This window comes from Macrotis lagotis, chromosome 8 (genome assembly GCF_037893015.1).
Source record: "Macrotis lagotis isolate mMagLag1 chromosome 8, bilby.v1.9.chrom.fasta, whole genome shotgun sequence".
In the NCBI taxonomy this organism is placed as follows: Eukaryota; Metazoa; Chordata; class Mammalia; order Peramelemorphia; family Peramelidae; genus Macrotis; species Macrotis lagotis.
The window spans coordinates 120,459,819-120,479,010 of NC_133665.1; the positions used below are offsets into that span (position 1 = coordinate 120,459,819).

The 19,192-nt window shown below is 35.2% G+C and overlaps 1 protein-coding gene across 17 annotated transcripts in view; it reads right to left on the reverse strand.

Annotated features, from left to right (window-relative positions):
* The window catches only part of COBL (cordon-bleu WH2 repeat protein), a 330,921-nt gene that overhangs the window by 168,444 nt on the left and 143,285 nt on the right, over positions 1-19,192 (reverse strand). The window contains exon 1 of one of the 17 annotated variants that reach the window (XM_074198312.1): positions 8,097-13,465. The exons of 15 other annotated variants lie outside the window; for them this stretch is intronic. In XM_074198312.1, coding sequence (XP_074054413.1) covers positions 8,097-8,108 — 12 coding nt within the window. In that variant the 5' untranslated portion in view covers positions 8,109-13,465. Of the gene's footprint in view, positions 1-5,331; positions 8,077-8,096; positions 13,466-19,192 lie in introns of those variants that run through there. One more of the 17 variants, XM_074198311.1, reaches the window with a different exon arrangement.

A 19,192-nucleotide genomic window follows, 5' to 3' on the forward strand; every position in this document is an offset into this window, starting at 1 on the left:
TTCCAAAGAGATCACAAAAAAGGAAGAAGTACGTATATATATATGTACAAAATATTTATACCAGCTCTATTTGTGATGGCAAAGAATTGAAAATTGAGGGAATGCCCATCAATCAAGGATTGGCTGACCAAGATGCAATATCTTAATGCAATAGAGTATTCTTGATGATGATCAGGGAGATTTCAGAAAATCCTAGAAAGACAAGAATTGATGCTGAATGGAGTAAACAGAACCAAAACAATGTACACAGACATAGCAACACTGTGCAATGAACAACGGTGATTGACTTAGGTTCTCCCAAGAATATAACAAGCCAAGAAAATTTCAAAGGCTCATGATAAAAAATGTTATCTATAGTCAGATAAAGTAATATGGACTCTGAATGCAATCAAAAGCATACTATTTTCACTTTTTTTGTCTTATGTGATTTTTCCCTTTTGATTTGTTTCTTCTTTCACAATATGACCAATATGGAAATACGTTTACATAATTGCACATGTATAGCCTATATAAGATTGCTTGAAATCTTGGCAAGGGGACATGGGAGAAAAAAAGTTTTAAGCTCAAAATCTTCTAAAAAATGAATGTTGAAAACTCTCAAAATATACCAGAGAAGCACAAGTTAAACTCAGTAAGTTTATTTTAAAATAATTATAATATGTTGCACTATTAGAAATCAACAAAATGTACTATTAGAAGAAAGTAATCCAAATTGACACATTTTTCCTCCTATGGTGACAAAGAGCCAGCATGGCTTCATCAAGAACAGGTCATACTGGACTAACCTCATTTAATTTTTTGACAGAGTTACTAAACTGGTGGATCAAGGGATTGCCAGAGATATAGTTAGCCCACATTTTGGCAAAGCATTCAAAGTGTCTCATGATCTTATGGAAAGAGTAGGCGATGGAAGCAAGACAATAGTATAATCTCATTGATTCAGAGCTGTTTTAATGACTAAATTCATTAATTGTTCAATGTCAACTGGAAAGACAGACTCCAGAAGAGTGTACTATGGACCCCTGTTGGTCCTATGCTACTAAATGCTTTTATCAATAGCTTCAAAAAAAGAATAGAGATAGGCTTATCCAATTTTTAGATGACCCAAAAGCTGAGATGGATAGCTAATACATTTTGTCAAAGACTCAGGATAGTTCATTAAGAACTCCCAAGGATAGACAGAATATTGGGGCAAATCTAAAAACATATAACTTGCTAGGTTTAAACCTTAAGACAAGTGAGTTCATAACAACCTTAAAAATAGATGGGGAAACCTGTTTAGATAGCAGTTTGTTTCAAAAATAGCTAGGGATTTAGGTAAACTGTAAGTTCAGTGAATAAACTGTGACAACAGAAACAGATAAAGTTTAATTCAACATTAAGCTGCATTAAGAAAAGCACCTTTTTGGTTTGTTTTTTTTTCCCCAAGAACTAGAAAAGTAAGAACTCTTGTGTAGTCAGATGTCACTTGGAGTCCTGGATTCAGTTTTCGATGTTATATCAATGAAGGAAACAATCTAAACTTAAACTGGAACGTATTCAGGAGATGACAACCAGGGTTGGAATGGGCCTCAAATTCAGGCAATACAAGAACTACTTGCAGAAATTGGAGATGCTTAGTTTGAAGAAGAAAAGTCTTTGGGGGAGGGTCAGCAGATACTATCTTCAATTGGATTAGAGCATTCATACTGAATACGGTTTGGACTATTCTGCTTGACTACATACAGCAGAATCACAAGTAAAGTGGATGGATGCTAAGAGAAAATTTTAGATTTAATGTAAAGAAAATCTTTCTAACAAAATAGGATACAGATGGAATGAACTATCTTTCAAAAAAGTGATTCTATCATGACTAATATGGAGATGTGCTTTGTATGCTTGCAAATAAATAACCTAAATTAAAATGCTTACACTCTCTCAGAGAGGAAGGCAGGGAGAGAATTTGAAACTCAAAATTTACAAAAATGATTGTTCAAAATTTTTTATATGTAATTGAGAGAATAAAATACTATTCAAAAATATTAAATTAGCATAATACCTTAAAAAAGTAATTACCCTCAATGGGAGTCTTTGAACAAAAGTAGAATGATTATTTTCTGGTTATAGAGGGGATTCCTTGTACTGGTTAGGCTTCTGAAATTTCTTTTCAACTTGATGATGCCATAACACAGCTATCACTATCTTCAGATAGATTTGAATTTGGATAGTCAGCAATCCTCCTGAACTCTATGCCAGTGTAAATATGATAAACCTTTTTCTATTTTTAATATCTTTATCCAAGTCTTTGATTAAAACTTTGAACAGGAAAAAGCCAAGAATATAGTCCTGCAAAGCAGAAAAGATTTCCCTCTTTATTTGCCACTAATCCACTAATCAACGTTAATTGAATAGTGTTGATCAATTGCTACTTATCTACCTTCAGAAGATGGCCATTTGGCACTCATTTTACCAAGTTAACAGAGGCATCATAAGAAACTTTGATTTGACTGAGGACAGGGGAAATGTTAGTGGAGTCATTTCCAACTCATCTAGCAAGCTTTCACTACAATACCAGAAGGTCCCTCCAAAAAAGAATTGTCTTTTTAAAAAGATTATTCAAATTTTAAATGTTCTAATGTGGATTTTTGATGTCACTGATATAGGTATTCCCTCCAACAATAAAAGTCAGAACTCATTCACTTCTGATCTGCCCATCCTGGTATGGGCTCTCTTTACTCTCTCTTTAAAAAGAAAAGAAAAGAAAAAAACCAGTCAACTAAGCAAGTCTTTGGAGAGATCAAAAATGTATTTTAGTTATCACTAGGAAACATACATACAAAAAAGTATATAAGTACAGAAAGAAGAACACTTGGTCCTTAAAGCTCCTTATGTCTCTCATCTTAAAGTATAGTCACTCCAACTAACTTCTGTCCTAGGAAGGAGACAAATTCATTTTACAAGCTGCATTATTATCAAAAACATTCTCCCTTCACATACAAGGAGGTTGTTCTAAGGACTCACTAAAAGTAAAGAGGTGTTGCATAATGGAATCAACATTTAGTGTCAGAAGGCTTGGGTTCAAATTCAGACTCTACCACTTCCCTGGCAAGGTGATCTTGGGCAAGTCCTATAATTTCTCAAGGCCTTTGTTTCCTCAAGAGATTGGACCATCCTGGGGATTCTTAACCATTCTGGGGTCATTGATTCCTCTGGCTGTTTAGTGAGGCCTCATAGTAATATTTTAAAAGCATAAACTAAAAAATAAGATTACATTATTATTAGACTGAAATATGGCTAACCAAATATTTTTAAAAAACAAATTTAAGGACCCAATGTTAAAAATTCCTGACGATCTCCTTCCAACTCTAAATCCTTTGATAACAAGAACAAGAGCAATAAATAATAGGTCCCTACCATGTATCAAGTACTTTATAAATATCTTATATGATTCTCAAAACAGTCCTGATATAGGTGTTATTATTAATTCAATTTTGCAGATGAGGAAATTGAGGGAAATAGAAGTTAAATGACTTACCCAGAGTCACCCAGGTAGTATATGTGTGAAGCTAGATTGGAAGTCTTAGATTTCAGGTCCATCCACTGAGCCATCTATTTGCTATTATCCCACAAGAACTGTCCTTTGAACTATTTTCTAGTAGAAGTGACAGAATTTTACTCATTCATCATTCTTACATAAGAAACTTATAAATAACCCTTGACACGTAGGTACAAGATTTCTGCCATCTTAGTCATTCAATAAGTGTATATTAAGCCTGATATGAGCTGGGCTCTACAGAAAGTGCTAGAGATACAAAGAAAGGCCAAAGACAGAGCCTGTCCTCAATAAGTTCATAATATAATAAAACTTTACTCTGAAAAGCACAGACCTGCCCTGCTGCTCTGCAGTCATTGATAGTACATAGATGCCAAATGAATTTCCAATAAAGTTTGGCTACATCCCTTCATTTGAACTGCTTTTCCTCCAGAAGATACAACCCACATCATGCAATGGAAAAATCAATTTAAAATAGTGTGGCAGGAACTATTGTTGTAATAAAATACCTGAAGAGATCGGAAGTGGAACATTTTATTGAAATATTTGTATCACAAGCCAACCATTTAAACTGTGTTCCCAGACAGATATAACAGTTGCCAATAGTCTACCTGGGTGCTCAAACTAGACCCAATTCAGAAGAGAAGAAATTTTAAACAGAGAATGTTGTTTTTAACTGCTTGTCAATTAAAAATCAAATTAATTACTTTTTTACTTAAGTGGGCAATTGTTATTATTTTTAGCTTGGTCAATACAGTCTTTCTGACCCTGTACCCCTGATATTAGAACAAGGTACTTACTTAGCATTAGTTAAATTTAGTTGGCGCCAATATCCACTTTTGCTCCCCTCCCACCACCGCTTCACTAATCTCCTATGCCAGCTGCTCAAATGTTTACATTTGAAGGGCCTTCTCTGTTTGCACAGAAACGGTCTCTGCACAGTATCTCTCATCTGTACGTTTGCCAGACTAAAAAGAAAGAGAAGTTTGGTTGCTGAAATGGTTGATTAATAGTCTTAAAAGTTCCCCCCACGTGTTCTTATCCCCACCCCACCCCCATGCTCTTGTCAAATCCAACGCTCCAAGATTTTTATAAAACTAACTTGCTCATCATTGCTCTCAATTAATAAGCATTTTCTCCTGCAAAAGGCTGGACATGACATTGGTAAAGGAATGGAAGAATGAACTCCAAGATTCCAGACTAGTCTTTAGACTTAGACACTTCTAACAAGGACTCAAAGGATCATTTAGTCTCATTACCTTGGTTTATGGATTAAGAAATTGAAAGCTGGGGAGACTAAGTGATTGTCTACTTTCACATAGCTAATTAATGGCAGAGTCAGAGTTTGAGCTACTATAAAAGAATTAAGGAAGTGTGTCTTTGAGAAATGAAAATAATTCAGTTCTCCAACCTTTAAGTCATAAATTGGACTTAAATTAAAGGAAGAAAAATCTAACCTAGAGATCAGATAGTGGGGATTGAGGAAATGGATTATAAGGATGCAGTGACTGATTCCACACCTGTCTTCTCTAAGAACTAAGGTTCTTGGCTCTCTGAAAACTGAATTGGGATAGCCCAGGAAGCTTGATTATTACCTATGTTCACCACATTGACACTACCCTCATCTTAAAATTTAGACATGTTTCAGCTGACACCTGTTGAAGGGCAGGTTTGGGCTAGTATCTTTTTATTAATTTTTTATTAAGGATTTTATTTATTTTGAGTTTTACAATTTTTCCCCTAATCTTACTTCCCTCCCCTCACCACACCCCCAAAAAAAACAGTTTGTCAGTCTTTACATTGTTTCCATGTTGTACACTGATCCAAATTGAGTGCGATGGGAGAGAAATCATATTTGGGCTAGTATCTGAGAGAACCTGAAGATGGAGTCTTTTTTTGCCCTCTGCTCCATGACTGCATCTTTTGCTGTTTGTCTTATGGATGCCAGATGGGGAGAATGGAGTAGCAGGGTATTTATCTCTGTATAAAGGCTTTTAAATCCTCAGATGAAAGGTATTATATAAACTATGCTATTATTATTGGCTCCAGTGGAGGCATTCTAGGATGGAAAGCAAGAACAAGGGTGTAATTTAATTTAAAGGCCAAAAATAAATTTCATCTGACTCAATGAGGTCATAAAGGGCTGACCCAAGAAGATTGTACTATCTTGCTTGACTCTGTGACCTCAGGCAAACATTTAACTCCTCTGTCCCCATTTCATCATCTCTAAAATGAAGATAATAATAATATCTCTCTACCACAAAGGGATACTGAGAAGTTTAATTATAGTTTGAAATAATCAAATATAATATATATAGCATACTTGTCCAAGGTTATAATGATCACTATGCTTGAATCTATATATCAAGGATAGAAATGGCATTAGCAATTAAGTGGCCCAATACTACAAAAGTAAAATGCAGAGATTCATGCAAAATATATATAGTGGAAAGATAATGGAATTGGAATTAGAAGACTTAGGTCTGAATCCAGTTCTTCTATTTGACATGAATAAGTCATTTAATCTGTGAACCTCAGTTTTTCCATGTATAAAATAAAATTTGGGACTATATAAACTTTAAAGCCCTTACTAACTCTTAATCCTATTGTCTTCAAACGATACATTTCTTGCCTCCTGTTATATAATCCCTGAGTAAAACATTTAAAGTGTTGGACAATTTATATGCTCAATCCTTTGAAATGCAATAATAATATGTGATATTCCTAGAATATTGTTTTTAATCCAGAAATTCTCCCATTCCCTCTCCACCCCCATGGAAATCTTATTTACAAGACATGTCTAACTCAAACCAATCTATTAATTTCCTAGTCTATAAAGCTAGGGACTGGACTATATTTACCTTTATATCACCCTTAACAACTAATGGAGAATAGTGCGTATAGTAGGTACATAATAAAATATATTTTGCAAGAATGATTTAGCTTAATTATAAGCTTTCAATAAAAGTCAGATATCCCATCTTTCTATCTCTATTTTTATGCTAAAATTACTTTACTTGATTGTACCTCTCTAGAACTATAAAACCTGCATACTCAACTGGAAATTACTTCCCTTGACAGTAAAATATACAGGGTTTAACAAATGTGCTTTCCAATATCAGTCCACCTGTTCAGTCATCCAAAGATCCAAATCCTCAGATTTGTTACTCCATCTCTAAGCTGTAGGCCAGCAAAGAGGCACTGAAATGAGGTTCAACTCAATCCAATTCAACAAGCATTTATTAGACACCTAGTACAAGCCAACACTTTTCTAGGCACTGGGGAAACATGAGAAAAAACAAGACATTCCATGCTTTAATGTAGCTTACATTTTCAAAAGAAATATTAAAAGTTACTTTTAAATATTAAAGAGTCAACTTCTTTAAACAAATTTCATTATTTCATTTAATGTTTTAAGATGTAATAATAATGACAATAATAGCTAGCATTTATGTATTTAAGTATCTGCAAAGCACTTTACAAATATTTTCTTATTTGATTCTCACAATAACCTTGAGAGTTGTGGACTGTTTTTAGCCTCATTTTGTAGCTGAGAAAACTGGGGCTGACAGAGGTTAAATGACTTAGACAGGGTCATATAGATATTAATCATGTAAGTCTGTAGTTGAAATCAGGGTTTCCTGACTTTAAGTACAAGACTCTATTCACTTTACCACCTCTGAAATATGGTAGATTCTTTTCTAAAAGATAATCAGACCACAATGTATTCATGATTAAAACTAACTCTTAAACACACACACACACACACACACAACACACACACACATATACATACACTAGACTCCACTTACCATTATTCAATTGAACTAGATAGGATTCTAGAATTATTATTATCATTATTATTCACTTTATCACTAGAAGAATAAATAGGAACTGGATGCAAGGAGTAGAGGAAAGAGAAAGTAGGGGGATAATATATGCCTGAGGGAGGCCCATATTATTGTAAAACTTGACTTGCTAGAGCTGTGTTACAGATTACTAATATATATTTTATGCCATTAAATCATTATTACTCACAGTTATCTAGAATGCACACAAAAGGTATCAAATTCCCAAGTTCCCTCATAATTCATTCCATGAAGCAAAGCTCAGACTATCACTAAAGAAAAGGCAACCATTTATTTGATGTAAAAAAAAAAATCAAGCATTAGCATCCTGAAGGGGACATTTACATTATTTCTATGGAATGAGATTGGAAAAATTTAAATATCAACAAATTTTTTTTAATGTTTAAAGGTTGATATTACTTTAATGTAAATTAGTGCCTCCCTGCTTTTTACTGCCATCAACATTTACAAACCTCTTTCAGGTAGAGTAAAATCTTTTTAATCTTAGTTAGTTGAACTGAGGATAAAGAGCTAAAGATGATCTTCTGGCAACTTTTAAGGTCATCTCTCTGTTTTGCCAATATCATACTTTCAACCCTACCAACCACCCCCCAACAAAACAAAACCCTGTAAATAAATATCAGTCAACAAACTAAAATGCCATTATGAAATTCAGGGCTGTACTTCAATATATAAAGGCAAAACAATTATCTCACCTTCCTTTCCATGCTATGTCCAGTTTTTTTTTTTTCTCTCCAAAATTCCTTTGGAATAGAGAATGTTCCCAATCCACTGTTCAAATCTTAAACCTAGTGGGAGCACTTCAAAATATTTGTTTCAAATCTGCTTCAGTATCTCTTTCAAAAAGGAACAAGTTAAACGTCTGAGATACCTTCTACACAGTGTCCATCACCAAGTTCTACTAGTAAGATAACATCACATATTCAAATTGTGAGGCTTCATTGCATACCAGAGTTCATTCTCTCTGTGTAATTACAGGTATGTGTTACAACATCTGAAGTATCTATGATTGGGGTTACAAAACAGTTCCATTATCAATTCTGTTTTAAATTGGGTTAGGTAGATACAGAGGTGGCAGGGTGGGGATGGGTGTTTGCTGTTTGTATTTATTCACAAACATTGTGTGCTTCACTACAATTCAGTTTTGATTTGTGGTTGTAGTTACTTTGTGGTTGTAGTGTAGTTACTGCGTAGTTACTTCTTGTATGTAGATGTGTTTATATTTATGTATATAGTAATTAGATATAGATATAGTGCATGTATATATGTGTGTGTGGGCATCTATATTTATGTATTTAAAAGATCATCATTACTTGCACATCCAGGCGACATAACCAGTCAGTTTTGGGAACTAGATTTATTATTTATTAAGGAGGAAGCTAAGAATAAATACTTTGGCTGCTGCTTACAAACACATCCCCCCTTTGGGATAAAGGGTGTAAAACCCATCTCAAACCTTGGTCCTTGATCCCAATCATTACTTCTTCTCCAAGTTGCAAGAGGGCTCAGTCATTTGGATTTGGCAGAAGAAAATTCCATTTAGATATGTACTGAACTCAGACTTTGCTACACAGCCAACTATAGGAAGGGTCTCTTAAGAGTTTGCAAAATCTGTAAACTTGCATTTTCAGTTTTTAGAAACTGAATCATTTGGGTCAATGAGATGATAAATGTGGCAGCAGAATGAGTGGGGAATTCTTGGCATTTTGAGAAGATGCCAGTAGCTCTTAAGAGTTGATGAGTGTTGAGATAGATTAATGTGCCACACGTTCCCACTCCAACCTGCGCCTTCCTATAGCCCTTTAGTTTTTGCCTACCTTCTACCTTAATGTCCTACTACTTGAAAATTTTTTTTTAATTTAACCAATTCATCCAGAAACAAACAAAAAAAAATGGTTCTGTTCTTAGTCTTGGGCTCAAAGACAATCTTAAATGTTTTGTGTGTGTGTGTGTGTGTGTGTGTGTGTGTTTGTGTGTGTGTGTGTGTAGTAGAAACACCTGATCTTATAATGCATACATAAATGTGTATGTGTATATGCATACATGTGTGTACACACATATGGATATATATACATATACATGTAGACATATAGATATTCTCATTTTGATATATCCAGAGTACCTCAAAGGTCTTGTGTGTGGTAAAAGGAACATTAGTTTTAGCTTTTAAAAGTTTTAAATTGCATGAAGATTTTTGAGAAACCCTGAATATATCTAGATGACATGAGAATGTGTGTGTGTATATATATATATATATTTAAATATATATATATATATACATATCCATACATATGTATTTTTAAATTGTATTTTTCAAATACTTGAAAAGGACACCTGATAATTAAAAAAAATCACAGGTTTACACAATTTATAATTTAAAGGAAGGTCTAAACCAACCCTTTCACTCTACAGTAGGGAAAACTGAGGTCCAAAAAAGTTAAATGACTTGCCTATGGCCACATAGTAATAATTAGCAGAGAATTTGAAGTGCGGAATCCTTTGATTCCAAATTTATTATTCTACTTATCACATATTACATAGGATAAAAATGTGTTCCAGTAAAATATTTAAATTTCAAGAATAAATAAGAAAATATGGAACTTGTAGGATCTGTTCTGTTAACCAAATTCCTTTTCTCATTCTACTCCATCTCTCTCTTTTTTTGGTGGGGGGAGGCAAGGCAATGTGGTTAAGTGACTTGCCCATGGTCACACAGCTAGGCATTTATTAAGTGTCTGAGGTCAAATTTGAACTCGGGTCCTATGGACTCCACTGGGCCACCAAGTTTCCCCTCTCTCTCCATCTCCTTTTGGAGGATACAACAGTTAAAGTTATTGAATCAATAGGGTTCCCACATCACCTAAAGCAAAAAGCATCAGAAATTTCCAATGAATCTACAGATTTAGAGCAAGAAGTTGTCTTTCCAGCTTTCCAGACAACAGGGACAAATGGGTAAAGCTTTAACCTTGAAAATTCACCTCTGTGATACTGGGCAAGTCACTGAACTTTTGAGTACCCTCAGGCAACTCTCTAAGACTCTAAGTTGGAGAGAATATTCTTAACTTACATTGATAAAAGTTCCTCCTTGGGAACTTCTCTAAATGAATATAATCAAGGTCTAGTCCCGTAAAGGCAGCTATAGAGCCCTGATCAAATTCTGAGGGGTTCAGACACCACTTCAGATGGCCAAACAACCTGTTAAGAAAGGACTTGGAGCAGGGGGATTTGAGTTTAAGACCCAATTCTGCTGTTTATTAACTGGTTCATGTCAAATAAGTTATATTTTGTCTAAAACCCTCTTGCACAATTTGTAAATGGAGATAATTATAGGGAAACTAACCATCATCTCAGGAGTCGCAGAACTACCCTGGAATAATTGTGGGAGGTGTGACACACCTCTAAATGGCTGATACAGCCCCAGGGCCCCTCAAGGTTCATAAATTTGATTAGATTGAGGACACACAGAGAATTGGTTCTTGAGTTGTTATGAAGTGTGAAAATTTGGTTTAATCTTATAACAAATCTTAGTTTTGAAATCTATTCCATTTTTCTAGGGGCTCTACAAGCTGTTGCTCACCAGAGACTAAGCCAGATTGATCTAATGTGGCCCAACCCTAATTTAAGAATATCAACATATGTATTTATAATGGTTTCTTATAGAAGGGGAGATTTCATTTCTCTTCTACTTTTTAAAAAAAATCAACTCTTCTCTTTGTTTCATTTTGGGATTTGTTTCATTATAGGATTACTTTCTCTTTTAAAATGGTGATTTGGGGAGAACCCAACTATTTCTCCCCCTAAGGGTGCTAGGGATAGCCCTTAGTGGAGGGTACTGCTAAGCATGTTAACAATAAGCCCCACCAGTTGATATCAGTTAGCTAGCCAGATTTAGCTAGCCTTTAAATAGGGAGATTTAAATAATGTGCTATGGTAAAAGGAGTTGTTACAAAACTCCCCCCAACACACACACACACACACACACACACACACACACACACACACACACACACACACACACACACACTGGCTCCCCTTGCCAAATGTTTGAAGACATACTCACAAACATAAACTACAGTGTCCAAGGGGAAAGGTTGAAGAACACATATAACAAAGGGATAACTTACAGCTTCCTTTTTTGGAGCCCTCATGAGAAGACACACATTTGACTGATTCTGTAACTCAACTAGGCTTTTTCACTATTTTATAAAGGTATCAAAACACAAAACATCATGATAGGTATACTCTTTAGGATTATGGGTTTTGAAACACTCTAGTTACATAACCTATTATCAGTGTTGTGTTCTTATACCTTTGCTCATTTGCATTCATACCATTGTGATTTATTGAAAAACAATGCAAAGAGATGGCCTCCTCTCTTAACTGTCTCTTCCATCTTTCCTGGCTATCACATAAAATCTCAGTCTTCTAATTAGTATTATATCACACAAAACCTCAAATACAGTAACAGTCAGAGACTCATCAAGATGAAGACTCGGCTCTACTGACTAGTATTAGCATTCCTGCATTCACTAAGATTCTATATAGAGATTGTGTGGTATAATGGAAAGGGACCTGGAGTCAAGACCTGGATTTGCCAATTATTACCTATAACCTTGTACAAATCACTGATCGCCACCAGCCTCAGTTTCTTTATTTGTAAAAATTTGAGAATTATACAAAATGACCTCTGAGGTTCCTTCCAGTTCTAGATCTATGATTTCATGTTCCTATGTACAAAGAGTCATAAGACTGCTAACCCCCTTCCTCCCAAGTTTATGATTCTTTGCTCCTTGAATTTGTTACCTAAAGAGATTATCTCTAAAAGTTGGACAATCTGGCTATGGGTGAAAAGATGGGCTCTTTCTAGGGTAACTAAGAAGAGAAAGAAGCCTAGAGCCTCTAGTACTTACTGACTCTGAATTCTGGTCAACACTCCTAGCGATCCTCAGATGTAAAATGGTGGGGCATGCGGTATTTATAATAGGACACATCTTACAGGACAGGTATGGGAATCAAAAGAAATTATTTATATAAAGCTCTTTGCAAACCTTAATGCATTATATAAATGTGAGCTGTTATTATTATTACCAATTCAGAGTAAGAAATAATTTCTTCCCATCACTCTGTACTTCATCATCAAAAGCCTCATCATCCTAGAAGATCACTTCAGCCCTAGATTACTCACTGTCTTCCCTTATAGAATAAAAGCACCTTGAGGGAGTATGTCTTTCTTTTTCTTATATTCCCATTTTAGCACAATGCCTATTATGCAATAAACACTTAAAACTCACTTAACACTGGAAGGGCAGGGACATTGTGAAATTCCTTGAAGACAGACAGCCAAGAATGTGAGGATTCTGGAAATTATTTCATATGGAAAATGGATGAATGATTATATTCTATAATTTTTCCAGTAAATCAAAGACAAGCTGATGATTTAAAAAAATCAGGCCATCACCCTTCTCCATTTCTGCAAAACATCTTTCAGATAGTTTAAGTTTCTTTCAAAGACCACATATGGCAGCTCTTCCAGTATCTGAGAATGTACATCTGTATCTGGTGACCTGAACTCAGGAAAAGTAGTAAAGGGCACTCATATTAGGAAATGGAAGACATTCTTAACAAAGAGTCTAACTGTTTAAAATTAGGGTTATATAATGGGTTAATCACGAGTCAATGATTTTTAGGTTTGTAACTTCAGTCCACTCTCTGAACAAAGTATGAATCTCATATAAAACATCTGAGTCGATGGCAAGGTCATAAATAGAAATTCTAAAAACTTTACTCATCCACATACTTGTAACCACTGGGAAATAACTAATTATCATTTGTTATTCCTGTAATCCTAAAAGAATTAGAATAATGGGAAATTGGATTTATGAAGTTGCAGTATTTATTCAGAAATTACTGAATGGTTTGGAAACTATTCCACAAAGAGAAGAGGGGCCAGGAGATGTGGTCTATGAATATATCTATGAAAGAACTTGTTTTATAAAATGGTATACAAAAACATACACATGCATGCATGCTTACATACATGTGTATAAACATGCATGCATACACACATAAAACAAAAGTGGAATATATAAATGTCTATATATTATTATATATTAAATGTACATATACACAAATTTAAATAAAATCATAAAATTTGAGGTTGGAAGAAACCTCAGAGATTTAGTTCAATTCTCATATTACAGATGAGAAAATTGAAGGTCAGAGATTTGAAATGATTTGCTCACTAATAAGCAATAGAGTATGGATTAAAACCCAGGACTTGTGTTTCTAAATCCAAAGTTCTTCTCACTACATCACAATACTTCTCCTAGCTTAAGAAAAGAAGCTATGTCAAGCCTCTAAATGACTTTGCTTCCTAATTCTTTAATGAATTTTGGACCTACAGTATTGAATGAAATACAAACAATGGTGATACTGATTTATGTTCCTATATAGTTTCCAGGACAAATGCAGCTTCTAATAGAACAAGTATGGGTCATAGGGTGGGTTCCTGGATCTCAAATGGGAAAAAAAAAAACTTCATTTCAAAAAATTACTAAAATTTACTGTTTCCAAGATCTTTTGGTGTATGATCTCAGAGCATCAAGCTAAATCTGGCCTTAAGAGCTGCTAGAAAGAATGAACTAGGACAAAAATATGTACAGGAGCTCTTCTTTCTAACATATAGAAAATAAAAATTAAACAAGATTAGACTTTATCAAAATGATCTCCTTTCTATCCCTTCTCCAACCACATCTAACTTTCTAGGGAATGCAATCAATCCCTGACTATCACTGAAAGATTTAGAAGGTACAACCTGTTTTGATAAGATACATACATTAATAGCAGGTACATTTGTAATAACAATGATATTAGGATTTTAGAGTATAGAACATCACTTAAGGAAATCATCATTCTCTCCATTCCATTAACTCCTGTCCCAGAGTAACTCAGTTCAGGCAAATGTTAATGCATATGAATAACTTAACTTCCTTTTTGTCATGATAAATAAGTATCTGGATAACATCTGGCTCATACTTATCTTGGAATCTCACTTCCATCTCCCCTGCTGTTGTAGTTCAGTCATATGCTCCAGTTTTGAACCTAAAAACCTACACACAATGCCTGAACATGATTCTTTGGTTTGGATTTTCTACGTAAAAAAAAAAAAAAATCTGCAGAAAGTGCAATTACATTATATATAATTAGTGCTAGTGAGTAATTTCATACATAATAGTATAAATTACCACATTTCTAGCTCTTTGAAAGGTATAGTGGCAGTTTAGAATAATGGATAAAATGCTGTGGGGGTTTAGAGGTAGGAAATCTTGGTTCAAATCCTGCCTCTGGCTTTTATTTATTGTGTGACTAGGGAAATCAATCAAACAATTGGGAAGGGGAGATTACAGAAGAAAAGGATAATTATTAGGTACCTACTAAGTGTGATGTATTATGCTAAGCACTTTACAAACATCTCATTTAATCTTCACAACAACTCTGTGAGATAGGTTCTATTATTACCATCCCCATTTCATTCATGAGATGTACTAAGCTATCAGAGGTTAAGGAATCATTTAACCACAGTGTTTGAGGTTGGATGTGTCTTCCTAACTCCAAGCCTAGTACTCTATCCAAAGATAGAGCTGCCTCAATCAACAATTATTTAAGTGCCACAATCCAGCAGGTCCTAGGGATACAGAGACAAAATTAAAGACTTTAAAGAAACTTTTATTATGACAGAGGAGTCTATGGGTACATCTAAGTATATGCCTAATACATACAAAATGAATACATGGTCATTTTTGGAGTGAAGCCCTACAGTTCTGGGCATTGGTAAAGGTTTCATGTCATCAGAAAAAAGTATGTGAGCTGAGTTTTGATGGAAAATAGGAATTCTTTTTTTTTTTAGGTTTTTGCAAGGCAAATGGGGTTAAGTGGCTTGCCCAAGGCCACACAGCTAGGTAATTATTAAGGGTCTGAGATTGGATTTGAACCCAGGTACTCCTGACTCCAAGGCTGGTGCTTTATCCACTACGCCACCTAGCCGCCCCTGAAACTAGGGATTCTAAGAGGTGGAAGGGAAGAGAGTTTGAGTCCTATGCAGGAGGGTGGTGGCAGAGATGGAAAATCAAGTGTGTAAAGACAGAAGAATAGAAGTGTGAAGAGTGAATGTGAATGACAGCAAGAAGGCTGGCAATGTAAGGCTAGAAAGGTAGCTTAGAGGCAGATTGGGAAGGAATTTAAGTAGAACCTAGTTTCTAAAAGCCTCAAGGCAACTCTCTTGATCTTAATAACTAAGTCATAGATGAGTTTCACTGAGATCTGCCATTGAGACAGATCCACTTGGCAAGGAACCTGTTCACCCTCATGGAATCACAGGCTCTTATTGTATTTATGTTGAAAGGAAGAGGGAAGAAAGGGGCCAAGAATGGGAACCAAGATGTTTTGGGCCAAGATGCCAGGAGAGTTGAGGAGGTGTGAGTTAATCCTTCACATTGCCATGGCACCCACCCACCCATGAGCACTGATGCCAGCAAGGAAGTTGTGGGGACATCTGTGGTAACCTTACCTCGAGGTGTACTGATCTAGGATCCAAGCTGAGGAATATTTTAAGAAGAAAGACATAAAAATGATGTTTTAAGATTTTTGTCAGAGAAGCTACTTTTTAATCTCCTTACCTAAGGCTTTTACTGACCTTCATATTCTAGAATTAATTTTAACCACCTGGATAAAGGATTTTGCTTGGAGTCACTGATTAGGTTTTAGATTTTTTTTTTAAGTAAGAACCCCTTGACTTTATGCTGTCCATCCCAGCAGATGTGCAATAGCAACTTAGACACAAGAAAAACCAGGCTGAAAAGCTCCTCCACCACAAGAGGATCTATGACCCTGGACAAGTCATTCTTCTTTGTAATCTCTTTAAAATGAAGGGTTTAAACTTGATGAATGTCCAAATTCCCCTCAAGTCCACCTCTCTATAATACAACTTTGCCATGTCTACTGGTGAAATCAGACGAGGGTCTTTTTTTAACCTTTTTAAGTAAAAAAAAATTTGTAAAAAAAAATCTTTATGTGTTTCATAAACTTTCAAATGAAAAGAATTGGAGGGAAATGAATTTGATCTAGGAGCCTTCAGAATGTATGATTATATATTTCAATATATTTCAGAATATATGATTAAAAGTTTACATTTATTTTCCTTTTCACTGAACAAAGGATAGACTTTATTCAGAGGGTACTCACAAGTCAAAGTGTTGGCATTATGAAAAACTCCACAAATATCTACAGCATGAAGCATCTACTATGTGTGGGACACTGGGGACCCAAACATAACAGTCTACCCCATCAGTCATGCCTGCAGCCATGTGATTTTCCCACTGTAAGCCTTGGCTTCTGTGAATAATCCAGGCATCATTTTTATACCCTACTTGCTGATGGTCTCCAGACTCAAAATCAGAAAAGCAGACAACATGAAAAACTACTTTAATGACTCAACACAGGTGTGAAAAGAAACACAGGACATTTTTTTTCTTCTCATTAGATTTCCCACACACACACTTCAACTAGCATGATAGAGCCTTCTATATGATAAGACTTTGACTGGAGTTAGAAAAATCTAAGTTCAAAATGAGTGTGGCTGTACTTTTTAAAATATCTTTCCTCCAAATTGATTTATGACATAAACAAGCCCCACATTAGAGACACATGTGGTTCAGCACTTGGGATATGTTTTCTTGACCTTGATTTATGAAAACATCAGGACCCCCAAAATAAACAGAGCTAATTTTAGCTCTTCCTGGGGATGACTATCAGGTTTCAGATGGATTAGCTGTGCTTGTGTAGACACTGACACCCTGTGGCAGGAGCAACCCACAGCTCCAGTTCTGCCTTGACAAACCTTTGGAGGCACAGCTAGTTTTTGCAAATGGTAAAATATATATGTATAGGTTCTGGGATGGGTCTGGCATGCAAATCAACGGGGAATATTTCAAGAGGCACTTCCTTGACAGCTTCTTTTTGTATAACTTTGCTCATAACTCTCCAAAGTGCAGTATTCTATTTCTGAAGGATTTCCCTGGAGCACTGTTCCTCACATATGTCCCTCAGAAATCAATCGGCACACTGTCTAAGGTTAAGCCAGGTTCACTTAGAACAACCAGTACCCTCCAGCACTTACAAAGCTGTTATGGTGGAATTAAGTCTCAAACTGGAATAAAAATACCTTCCCTTCAGGGATATGAACAAATGAAATCAATTTCCAAACACTAAGGATACTTTCATCAACAAAAATGTGATGTTTCCTGTTTACAAGATGCATTTCATATGATTTTTAGTCTGAGAGTTGGGAGGAAGTTTAGAAATCACCAACTCCAACTTTATTTACAAAGGAGTAAAAAGAGGTTCAGATTTGTTAAGCACCTTGTCCAAAGTAATCAGTGACAGAGTCAGAATTCAAATTCAGGTCTTTTGGTTCCAAATTCAATCTTTAACTGTACTGTAAATGAGAAAGGAATGTCTTAAGGGGGAAAAAGAAACAGTACAAATCTTCCTAGACAAGTTTTTTTTTAAAGGAAAAGATTATCAAAATTCTCAAGAGATCTCAATTTTAAGAGGGTGTTTAAAATTGTCATGAAAGTTAACATTTATGATAATTTTAGGAAAGATAATTAAGAAATAAGTTGGAGAGCAGTTGCTGGTGTGCACTGATAGAAGTTCCTTCATCAGGAGTTTCTAAACCAATGAAGTCATGATCTTGTTTTTTCTAGTTTTCTTTTACTCTCAAACAAACAAAGCAATACTAAAATAAGAGAGAGTATGGCATAGTAGATAAAATCAAGACCACACTGTCAGCACTACCTGAGATTAAATCTACCACAGATATCTATCAGTTGAGTGAACTAGATCATTAATATTTCTAATCTCAGTTTCTCAAGGGGCTATGAAATTCAACTGCCAAAATACAGAATGCCTGTGTAGCAGGTGGATTCCACCAAAGGGTATGCCTTCTCTGAAAAAAATCACTGGTGTAGTATGAAACAGAGTTAATTGCAATTTTACGTCAAATGTGTGATTATATAAAATTATTATGGGAGGGAATGAAAATTTATGAAGCATCTAGCACTGTGTTAAGCACTTTGTTATCTCATTTGATCCTCAGAACAATAATGGGGAGGGGGGGAGTGCTCATTATCCTCATTTTTACGATTGAGAAAATTGAGGCAGAGGTTAAGTAACTCACCCAGGGTGACAGAGAACACAATTGAAGTCAGGTCTTCCTGCACACTATGCCACTACCTATTCTGTCACTTATACTGCATGTACAATTTGTTCAAATCTTTTTTTTTATATAGGCAATCTGTGCCCTTTGAGGGCATTAAAGGTTCTATTTTCAAAACAACTAAAAATAAAAAATCATAAACATCTAAAAAATAAAGTCAAATTCTGATAAAACCATAAAAAGGAATTCCAGTCAAGTCTAATCTACTAACTCATAGGCTACTTTGTTTAAAAATAGCAACTTAGAATAATGTACACATATTCAAGGGCTTTTTTTTTATTAAAACATAAGAAAACAGGAAAGCTTTTTTTTTTTTTTAGATTTTTGCAAGGCAAACGGGGTTAAGTGGCTTACCCAAGGCCACACATCTAGGTAATTATTAAGTATCTTAGATTGGATTTGAACCCAGGTACTTCTGACTCCAGGGCCAGTGCTTTATCCACTATGCCACCTAGCCGCACCTTAGGAAAGCTTTTAAAAATTACTTTTTATGGCGAACATCTTGTCATACCACAG